The sequence below is a fragment of the Melitaea cinxia genome, chromosome 1 (assembly GCF_905220565.1).
Source record: "Melitaea cinxia chromosome 1, ilMelCinx1.1, whole genome shotgun sequence".
Classification (NCBI taxonomy): domain Eukaryota; kingdom Metazoa; phylum Arthropoda; class Insecta; order Lepidoptera; family Nymphalidae; genus Melitaea; species Melitaea cinxia.
In genome coordinates, this window is record NC_059394.1 from 11,074,614 (window position 1) to 11,087,027 (window position 12,414).

Genomic DNA, 12,414 nt, shown 5'->3' on the forward strand with positions numbered 1-12,414 from the left:
AAAACAAAACTAGCTTAAGTAACTTCTTATTACATCAGTTATCTGCCAGTGAAAGTCCCGACAAAATCAGTCCAACCGTTTTAGAGATTAGCCGGAACAAACAGACAGACCGGTTATTTTGATACTACAAACAGACACTCCAATTTTATTTATTTGTATAGATATAACATTTAAAGATACGATCTATAGGTTGACGAAAAATAAATATTTTTTTGTAATAATAGCTGTTAGTGAATGAATAAGTTTATAATATACTTATTTAATCCTTCCTCGTCCTTGTGGGTCTCTCCGACCTGTGCCTTGTGGAATATATTAAGTCGTTGGTCCCGGTTATTATCACAAGCACCTGGCTACTGTGCTGTGGTTAAGCTCCAAATATCCTCTTACGAGGAGAAAGAAGCCTATGCCCAACAGTGGAACGTAATAGGGTAAAATCGTTATCAATTAATATTCAATAAGTTGACAACGTGTAAATACTATATTTCAAATTTAAGACAAGATATTTTTAAATTCATTATTATTCGCTTTAAATTGCTAATACTAACCTTAAGCTCTTTCAATACCACTTCTTTCCTCACGGACTTTGTCAGGAAGTTGCGATATCTTATTATGTTTCTCTGCAAATAATATATTTTGATGAGAATACTCATTTCTAATAATAACTAAATTGAATAAGTTATTAGACATGTATATACTTGCCTTCCATACTATTGAGTAATACCATTGATCCCTTGTATAAGCATCGTTTGCCTAAAAAAATGTTCTATTTATTTATTTTTGAAGGGAAATAATCGCACATAATAATATTTTGTTACATAAATTTATCACTATTTTTCCTGATTAAGAACTTGCCTGTAGTAGGAGTGAACCATGAGGCATTACAATTCGTAAGCAGTATTTTCTTGCAGGATCCCAGCGGGAGATGCAATAGATCTCTTGCATGCAGCTGTATGATAGTGGACGTTCTAGTAATCCCGAAGGCTAAAAGAATTGATATTATAAATATGACATATAATAACATACAATGATATAAGTATGATAAAAGCATCGGCACGAATATTGAGTGCTCGGCGATAGAGTGGGGGATCGCTATGCGCATCGTGCAGGGGTCGCGCAAATATTTTAGTTATCGATTCTAGGAGAAGAAATTGATTTTATTAAATTAAAAAATATATATATTTCTATTAAAAAAATATAAGAAAATATTTTTGTACAGTACAAAAACAAAACTAAATAAAATATAATTATTTAGAACTTATTATTGATCTATATCTAAGATATCCATAAGATTACGAATGCTATAAGTAACAGTGAAAGCTATTTCGTCAGAAGTGAAGTCAAAGTCTATAAAATAATGTCTTCTTATAAGGGGATCTCATTAGTACCTAAGGTTTAGCGTCCCTGGAGAAAGGAACGAATCACGAGAGGCGCACGAGTGGCAGTTTCAGAACTAAAAGTAATTTTTACCCAGATTGCAGGCGCTCAATATCCGTGCCGATAATTACACGCCGTGTACTTCTATTGAATAGATAAAATAAATAATATAAGTTGAATTTAGTCTAATTTTTTTATCTATGGTCGGCGTAAGATAAAACACTACTATTCCATAGAAGTTTTATTATTATCAGTTGATAAATCCTCTCTAGTTTAGCATTGTATATACATACATGTATCGAATATGTCAAATGATGAACGCTTAAATTCTATTTTTTAAATCACTTATTATCTACTCACTAATTCAATACAAATATTTGCATTTACATCTACATGTGTACAACCTGCTATTAAATTACTCATGTAGCGCGTTGCCCATTTATTCAAATTAACGAGAACGTATAGAGAATAATAAAAACCTCCGTAAACAAATTAATCAATAGATTAATTTCCAAACATGTGTGTAGATCTTGGGGATTAGTTACGGTTATAATAATCACGTAGTTTATAATGTCTATGTATTACTTTGTAGAGCCCACAACACAAAGCGTTCTATTAATGATCATATTGGAGTAAGTACGCGGAGTATAAACGCGTGAATGTTATTTTTCTGACGTTTAGGAGCGATGGCCGACAGGGCGCGAGCCCAGCGCGAGGTTGTTTATGACGTCACGTCAGTCTCATCCTCATCCCATTTGTTGGACTTTCGTTGGCTGACATTCCGGTCGACGTTGTTGGCCTTTATGAACCTTGTTTTACCTAGTTCACCTTCAAACTTTTATGTCTACCAAACCATGACTTTAGTAGATATGTAATTTTTGTATCGCAGAAAATTCCCGTAGGTACATATTATGTAGAAAAAATAAACAGAAGTATTCGAATTAGTATTTTTCAAATTTTCATTCATCAATACAAACTAAATTAGACCTCACTTAAAACGCGTTATGATCATTGTTTGTGTCTTACAAACACAGTTGCTTTAAAAGGTATGAATAAATATTTACACAAATTCTGTTTTGTCTGAGAACGTTATCGCATCAGCCATACAGTGACGTAGAGAAAATAGTTCATAGGACACAATTATATCGCACCTGCACAGAAATACGATCAACTAATTTGTAACTTCCAGACATTAGAATGACGTACAACTATTTCGTTATCTGCTCGTTGACCTCAATGAATTTACGATAAAAAAACAATTGTTTAATTTAAATAACAAACGTCATTCGCATCGTACTTGTACCTAAAACGTTTTAAGCGTAGATTTTGATTTAAACGGTAATATTACTAAAATCGAAACAAATGACTCGATTCCTAGAAATGTGTTTCAAATATTTTGGCGCTAAATATCAAGATATATTAAGGTATATAAGGTTGAGTGTGAAGCGTTTATATAAGGTATCGAGTGAGTACTTTTACGCTATTTATGGATGGTACACGTCTTAAATAAATAAATAAAATTCTTTTTTTTTAATTAATATTTCTTGTCAACGAGCATTGCTGTGATTTCATACTAAGCTTTTGAATTATGTGTAATATTTTAAGTCAAAACAATTTTACTTTTGTCTAATGATGTGATGAAGAGTGTAGACTAATTTATCACCGTTAATAATAATAATAATAATAAACCACTTTATTGCAACTAAAGATAGTATACATAGCAAACCTTAATTCTTTATTTTAGTAAATTTAACGTTAATGTAGGTGTATACGGATATAGGTGGAGAATGGTAGCGCGACCCCATCTCGCCCCACCGAGGCGGATGACTGCTCACACGTCGTGGTTTTTAGTCAATAAAAGTTTGACATAAGCTCTCCGGTACCCCCGCGCTGGTGGAATATCCATGAGGATTTTCCCTACGTTAAAAAAAAGGTGTATACGGATACACCAACATTTAGTACCTATTTACGTTTATTTGAAATACCCAGGGAAATCCTAAAATACGTATAAACAACTATAGTCCTATAGTATACTAAAGTGTATAAATAACCACAGCTGTAGAGTTGTCGATTGAGTGAGTATACGCAATATTGAGGTTATAAAATATACTTGTATATTATATGTTGTGTTGTATATTATATGTTATGTCTTATATGTTGTGTGTGTACAAAGGTTGTCTGGAAGAAATCGCTCTTACTCGTAGCGATTAGACCGCCTTATTTGAATATCTTTCTTTGTTTGTATTATTTTTTTTTGTAATTTTTCTTTAAAAGTATTTATTATTATTATACCTAACTCTTTCACATCTTTAAGCTAGCACAAACACAACTTCACAAGCTTAAGTAACCTAACTACAATAAATCGTAGGTATTTACTACCCACCTTTACTGAAAGACAAGATTTAAAATAGTCCTTCTAGTAATTAAAAAGTTTTCATACTCGAGTGAAGCAGCGTGGTGAATTAAGCTCAAACCCTTCTACGCGGAGAAAGAGGCCTATGCCCAGCAGTGGGATGATACAGTTTGAATCGTAATCGCAATCGTATTAATGACAATAAATGGAAATACTCCCTAGATTAATATAGTTAAAAGGTGTAAATGCAAATCAAAGTATTATTTTTCACTAAAAAAATATAATATGATGAATAATAGGACTTACTGATATTCATTAATATACAGCTGGTATTATTCTCAATATCTTTAAATATGAAATTTGAGAATGACAGATTATTTTTATTCTACGAATAACGACCTAAAACTTTTTTTTTTAAATATTGGCTAAGCAAGTCCAAAAACTATGTTCCTTCTCAGAAGTTAAGCGAAAACGACTTTAATTTATATGCTTACAGTTTTGGAAACAACGTGATCTTCAAGTAGGCAGAGAACGTGGGTTTCCCATCTTCTGAAAAATTTAGCACCCAATATTTTGTCCACGACAGTTCTTGTGTGCTGGAAGCAGCAGACTCTGAGAGCTCCTTCTGTGGCGAGTTTGTAGCGCGGACCGGGCGGCGGCACGGGGACACCGACTGTGTTGTTAATTTTCGACCCGCTGCTATCAGCACAACATTCTGGACTAGACCCCTGTTAACAAAACAATGTAAATATATATATGTACATATATATTTTTTCTTTGTTTTTTAAAATAAGTAGGAGTGTCTGTTTAATTGGAAAAAATATATGTTGGTATGATAATTCAATAGGTGTGTGTACTGCCGGGAAATGAGTGCCGAAGTGCATGCGTCAAAATCATGGTAGATAACGCCCACAGTCACCAAGATGGGGCGGGTTGATGACCGCAGGGCTAGCTTTATCGCACCGAAGACACTGCTGCCCGTCTCCATGGTTATCCGTCGACAACTTCAACTTCTTCAACAGTTTCAAGTTGGTATTGGGACTGTCATTCCTCAGTCACTCGAATCATTTACGACACTCACAGGAAAAGTGGAGGGTGGCTATATTCTATTCTGCTGTAGCCACACAGCAAACGTAATAATGGTAAATGCTAATATTGCTTGAATACAAGTAACAAAAAAATGCCCTTAAAACTAACGCTCACACTCGCTTCACAACGCTTATCCTTAAGTTGCATTAAAATACGTTGTGGATATTTCTTTATATAAGAATAGATCGAATATTAGCATGTTTTCGATTAAATAAGCTCTCGATTAAATAACAGGAACTAACAGTCGTCATTAAGAATTTTGTTGTCTCAAATACGTACGTTTAAATTTTTAATAATTTTTAATAGTTATACCCTTGACGATATGATATTATTCAGTCTATTAGACCCCACACTGCTGGGGATAGGTGTATTTCTCCATGTAGGAGGAGGCTCAGAGCTTAATCCATCAAGCTGCTCCTCTATGGGTTTGCGAATATATTCCCTACTATGTAATAATCGCTATCAGGTGTGTATGATATCAACTGGGACCGACAGCTTAACGTGCTCTCTAAGGCACAGAGGGGCACCCACAAGGAGACACCCAGACCGGAAATAAACATTTGCACAGTTAGAAAAATTCACTCCGAGCGAGAATCAAACCCGCGACCACCCCGTAGCGTGCATTTCATATAGGCAGAAAGGCACTGCCTACCTTGGCATGTTACTAATCTAATATATAAAATTCTCGTGTCCGCGGTATTTGTAGTTAAACTCCTCCGAAATGACTTGACCGATTCCCATGAAATTTTGTGTGCATATTGGGTACGTCTGAGAATCGAACAACATCCATCCCCCCCCACTAAATGTTAAGGGTAGTCCACCCATAATTTTTTTTTAATTTTTAGGTAAACTATTTATTCTTTATTTTATTATTATTTGGCATTGAAAAATACATACACCCCTAAATTTTCACCCTTCTACCACCATCCCCTATTTTTAAATAGCGTTTAGCAGCAAGACAACGTTTGCCAAGTCAGCTAGTAATGATATATAAAGCATGATTATTACATATTTTTGTAAAAGACATAGATAATAATTCAATTTAAATCCGCTCCAATTTGAAAAACGCGCCGTCATAAATGCGCGATATCAGCGCTTCGCGTAATCGACGACGGGACTTTTATGAAACTTCTGCCTACAATCGCTAACAAATGTTAGCAATCACAGTAGGACGTAAATATAATCCTACAATTTTATAATGTCGCGCGTCATATGGAATACGAACAAAGTATTGTGTTTTTAACATTGGTCGGTTTAACAATGACAGTAAGCACAGCACTCAACTGAGGTAGGGCACAGCAGGAATTTTCTGCTCAAAATATGGAGCAGCCCGACTGGGGTAGTACCTCGACCTTACAGAAGAGCACAGCTAAATAATATTGCTTCCAAGCAGTATTGTGTTCCTGTTGATGAGTAAGGTGACCAGAGCTCCTGGGGGGGATTGGTGATTGGGTCGGCAACGCGCTTGCGATGCTTCTGATGTTGCAGGCGTCTATAAGCTACTGTAATCTCTTATCACTAGGTGAGCCGTACGCTTGTTTGCCGAACTAGTAATATAATAATTGTGTTTGCTCGCAAACGAAAAAAAAAACCGACTTCAATTACATCGACAAGTAATACAACGTAGATCGACGAAAAAATAGTCAAGCAACTACGCGTTATCAAAGATTACTCAAAAATTAGTTATCAGATCTCGATAAAATTTATATGTGACCACATGATAAACATCAGCTTTCGATTAAATTAAAAATTATCAAAATCGGTACACCCAGTAAAAAGTTATTACGGATTTTCGAGAGTTTCCCTCGATTTCTCTGGGATCCCATCATCAGATCCTGGTTTCCTTATCACGGTACCAAACTAGGGACATCCCCTTTCAAATAAAAAAAGAATTATCAAAATCGGTACATCCAGTAAAAAGTTATGCGGTATAATACAACGTAGGTCGGCGAAAAAAGCGTCAAGTAAAAACGCATTATTAGATATAACTCGAAAAGTGGTTGTTAGATCTCAAATAAATTTAAATGGGACCAATTGGCACACACCACCTTTCGATTAAAACAAAATTTGTCGAAATCGGTCTACCCGGTCAAAAGTTCTGATGTAACATACATAAAAAAAAAAAAAAAAAATACAGTCGAATTGAGAACGTCCTCCTTTTTTGGAAGTCGGTTAAAAAAAAGCACAGCCTAAGAACAACCTGTTAAAACCCTACTAATTTCTGACACGGTCGCATAATCGCATCCGCCATCCGAATCATTCTACAGTAATATTATGACAATTCACTTTGAATTTTTCGTTTGTCTGTTTTTGTTATAAGTGAAAATATATTAGTGATAGATAAGTTTAAATATGTAACGGAGATGTGTGTTTAATGAAAGTAAATAGTGCATCAAAAGTCATACGTACGATTTTACAGATGAATTAAAAATTGTTCATTGTAGGCCCATACCCAGCTTAGATATAAAACAGAAATTGATAAGCTCAATTCGGCACGACTTGTACCACATGCCAAGAAAAGCTGGACAAATAATAAGCGTGGTATCTATAATTAAATTTATTTTATGTAGTTATGTACTGCCTGTATGTGTCATCATTACAGCCTATACAGTCCACTGCTGGACATAGACCTCCACAAGTTTACGCCAAAAATAACGTGAACTCATGTGTTTTGCCCATAGTCACCACGCTGGGCAGGCGGGTTGGTGACCGCAGTACTGGCTTTGTCGCACCGAAGACGCTGCTGCCCGTCTTCGGCCTGTGTATTTCAATGCCAGCAGTTTAATGGTTATCCTGCCATCGGTCGGCTTTTTAGGTTGCAAGGTGGTAGTGGAACTGTGTTTTTCCTTAGTCGCCTCTTACGACACCCACGGGAAGAGAGGGGGTGGCTATATTCTTTAGTACCGTAGCCACACAGTACATGTACATGCCTGTATGTGTATGCCTGCATTATTAGTATAAATGCACTTTACGTGTCCAATAATTGTCTCAATAATACTTGTCTTGTTCTTGAAATTATCTAAAAGCTTCTATTGCCAATGAAATTGAAATAAATTAGGAAAAAAATCCAAAACTCTGACGACTGCTTGTGTTTCCAGGAAGATCTTGACTCTTTCAGCTCTTATTGTTTAAATAATTCCTTATTTCTAAATTTGAAAAAATGTAACGTAATAACGTTTACTAGGAAAAGATTAGTTATTGATTTTGCGTATAAATTATGTGGGGGGGTCATTTCGAGAGTTAACATTGTCAAGGATCTTGGTGTCTACCTGACTTGGTGTTATATATCTGTTAAGGCTTACCGAATGCTTGGTTTTGTGCTGAGGATTTCTAAAGAATATAAACGTTCGTCTACGCTTATATTATTATATAATGCTTTTGTTAGTTTTACTTTAGAGTATGCTTCTTCTGTTTGGAATCCTCAGTATAATAATCACATCTCTAGAATAGAACGTATTCATAATCGTTATGTCAAGGCTCTTAAGTCGACCACGACTTTTAACCAGAACAATTTTGTTACAATGACGACGGCCGCTGACCGACGTGTTCAACGAGACCAAGTACTACTGTTTAAAATTATAAAAAGTCACGTTGATTCGCCTTATCTGCTATCGAGATTATTTTTCCATTGTCCACGAATTAGTTCTAGACGTAAGGAGCCGTTCTGCGTTCCTGCAACCAGAACTAATTTCGCACGAAATTTGTTTATCAATAGAAGTTGTAATAAGTACAACAAGTTGTTTCTGGACTGTGATATATTTAATCTTTCATTGACTATATTTAATTCTCATATTAAAAATATTTTGTCTAAGGGTAATCGTATTTGAAATTATGATTATAATTATTACTATCACTTTTTTAACATTTTTAATTTAAAATTTAAAATTTTTGATCGATACTATTGTTTTATTTATTGTATTTTAATGTCATCTGTAAATTGAATAATTTCACATTCTCTCTTATTATCTCATTGCTTCATGTAAGTTTGCTTGGTTTTAAGGCGCATCTCCGCCACGTCCGGTACTTATGTATTTTTAGTCATTGGAAACTGTTCTGGTGATGATTTTTCAAATATGCTATTCTATAAAAAATATTATATACTGTTTGTTTCTATTAAAAATAAATAAATAAATAAAATAAAAAAATAAAAAATTGCGAGAAAGTAAATGCAGTGTGGCTCTTCATATTTTTTTGACTGCCTATCCTGTCTAAAAACTTTATGCACGCCACTGCGACCACCGGTGTCTGGGCGCTAACACAACACGCGCACCACTAGACCAGAGCGGTCGCGATGATGTCACTAAGCAGTAGAGAAACTATTATTATTAGTGTAATTAAAGATACTTACTTGAAACGTAAGAACAATAGATCGGCTCGCGAGACCGCAGCCCGTATCGGGCAACTCGTTCTAAATTGATCCTATGTTCGATTGAGAATATTTAAAACTTACATCACTCAACTAATAAGCAAATTTAATGGTCTTTTACATCTGTACACGAATAGGACCATTACACAATCATTACAGTCTAAATGTTGTATGATATCGTTATTGTTGGCTCCCTATTAAACAATTAAAATAGAACACTACTAAACAAATGAAAGCATCATGATTTATATTCTGAATTCTCATTTTTATTCTGTCGTTATTTGAGTGTCACGATTATTTGTGTTAGATCTTTACAATCTTACTGAGAAATTCTCTTTTTAACCGACTTCCAAAAAAGGAGGACGTTCTCAATTCGACTGTATTTTTTTTTTTTTTTTTTTGTGTATGTTACATCAGAACTTTTGACCGGGTAGACCGATTTCGACAAATTTTGTTTTAATCGAAAGGTGGTGTGTGCCAATTGGTCCCATTTAAATTTATTTGAGATCTAACAACTACTTTTCGAGTTATATCTAATAATGCGTTTTTACTTGACGCTTTTTTCGTCGACCTACGTTGTATTATACCACATAACTTTCTACTGGGTGTACCGATTTTGATAATTCTTTTTTTGTTGGAAAGGGGATATCCCTAGTTTAGTACCATGATAAGGAAACAGGATCTGATGATGGGATCCCAGAGAAATCGAGGGAAACTCTTGAAAATCCGCAATAACTTTTTACTGGGTGTATCGATTTTGATAATTTTTAATTTAATCGAAAGCTGATGTTTATCATGTGGTCACATATAAATGTTATCGAGATCTAGTCACTACTTTTTTAGTAATCTTTGATAACGCGTAGTTACTAGACTATTTTTTCGTCGATCTACGTTGTATTACTCTTCGATGTAATTGAAGTCGGTTTTTTTTTGGTTTGCGAGCAAACACAATTATTTCGTTTACAGCACCAAAAAAATTTATACGCACATGATAAACAATTGAATTACAGACACGTCATTGATATGTATTTGTTTTCTGTAAGGTTTTATAAAAACTTTAACGTATAAGCAAAATGGGAATATTAGGTAAATATTTGATTGTTTATTGTCTTTTCAAAAAATATGATATATTATCAAAGCACTATAACATAATACGCTCACAGTGTTAATAAAAGGATTTGTTGAGTTTTGCCATAGAGCAACACAGAGAGTTTTGCTGTATTTTAATGGCTACTATTATCCATATTATTTTTACTATATTTCACCCTAGCGATCCACACTAGCTTCGTATGGGTTGTAGGTAGATATAGGTAGGTAGTAATCATCAGAAGTAGCATCAAGCGAGCCTCTTCATCGGTGTGAGACCCTTGCTTAGAATGTTTTTTTTTTTTAATTGACAGTGTAGTATACGGTGTAAGGGTTTACCTATCACAATTTGTACAAAATTGTGAAAAATCGAACGTATTTAAGTTAATAAAGATTAATATTGTATCCGCCAATGCAATAAAGATATGCATGTCTTAGCGCTTCATCGTATCAATTTGATCTCTATAGAAACAATGTTTATGATCAATTTTGCAGCATTTAACTGCATTCCAGTGCTTTTAGACTTTGCATTCTACCTTGGAAACGGTTAGACGTATAAATTAATTTAAGACAAAATTTGTAGAGAATTTTACACTATAACTTTTATAAGGAATACATGTAAATTAGCGCTTCTGATTATCCACTTCATCCATTCACTCCATGATCCACTTTCGTCACATGTAATAATTCGATTAAAAACTCCTTCATTATTGTGCAGGTTGAGTACCTAATGTAACGGAGCAACCTAAGCGTGTTTGTTAGTTTGCTTCACTCAGTTCATGAGGTACCCACCTTTCAAGCTTTTTACCTTCCCAATTTGCTTCAAGTCGATTAAAACAGTTTTATCACTATCACCGCAGCTTGCGGCTAACTCGGATGTGGTTTGTAATGGAGCCGCTTCTACAATAGCCTTCAATTCTTCATTATCAACTTTGGACGCACAGTGTTTTCTTTTGCGACACCGCAGCCATATACATCATTAGCCCTGCGAACCGTTCTGCAGCACTGGTACCACGGTGGAACTCGTACTCGTAAATAACACGATATTTCAAGTTTTCCATTTTGTAAACTGAGTGACGCAAAGATGAAAAACAACAGAGGAAAAAACAAATGAATTACGGTTTTCGAAACGCAAATGCATGAGTAAATAGCTGTATAAATTTGAATTTGGAATTCTTAACCAAAGGGGAAATATTTGAGATCAAAGTGGCTAGTACGACAAAACGCCAATTTCATATGTAGTAGGTAATGTCGGTTCTTAATTCTATATGTACGTAAAAGCTCAATCGGATTTTCCATTGACGTGATTATCTATACATATAATATAATTGTGTTTGCTCGCAAACGAAAAAAAAACCGACTTCAATTACATCGACGAGTAATACAACGTAGATCGACGAAAAAATAGTCAAGTAAAAACGCATTATCAAAGATTACTCAAAAAGTAGTTATCAGATCTCGATGAAATTTAAATGTGACCACATGATAAACATCGCCTTTCGATTAAATTAAAAATCATTAAAATCGGTACACCTAATAAAAAGTTATTGCGGATTTTCAAAAAGTTCCCTCGATTTATCTGGGATCCCATCATCAGATCCTAGTTTCCTTATCATGGTACTAAACTAGGGATATCTTCTTTCCAACAAAAAAAGAATTACCAAAATCGGTACACCTAATAAAAAGTTATTGCGGATTTTCAAGAGTTTCCCTCGATTTCTCTAGGATCCCATCATCAAATCCTGGTTTCCTTATCATGGTACTAAACTTGAGATATCTCCTTTCCAACAAAAAAAGAATTATCAAAATCGGTACATCCAGTAGAAAGTTATGCGGTATAATACAACGTAGGTCGACGAAAAAAGTGTCAAGTAAAAACGCATTATTAGATATAGCTCGAAAAGTAGTTGTTAGATCTCAAATAAATTTAAATGGGACCAATTGACACACACCACCTTTCGATTAAAACAAAATTTGTCGAAATCGGTCCACACGGGCAAAAGTTCTGATGTAACATACATAAAAAAAAAAAAAAAAAAAAAAAAATACAGTCGAATTGAGAACCTCCTCCTTTTTTGGAAGTCGGTTAAAAATGGTAGGAAAGTCAAAACTGTACATTAAATATTTTTTTAAAATAATACTTGAG

General features: G+C 34.5%; 1 protein-coding gene across 1 annotated transcript in view; it reads right to left on the reverse strand.

Annotated features, from left to right (window-relative positions):
- The window catches only part of LOC123656824 (C-Maf-inducing protein-like), a 47,070-nt gene that overhangs the window by 13,127 nt on the left and 21,529 nt on the right, over positions 1-12,414 (reverse strand). The window contains exons 3-6 of the mRNA XM_045592448.1: positions 4,222-4,455; positions 853-981; positions 700-750; positions 546-617 (exon numbers count right to left, since the gene is read on the reverse strand). Of these exons, the coding sequence (XP_045448404.1) occupies positions 546-617; positions 700-750; positions 853-981; positions 4,222-4,455 (486 nt within the window). The remainder of the gene's footprint in view (positions 1-545; positions 618-699; positions 751-852; positions 982-4,221; positions 4,456-12,414) is intronic.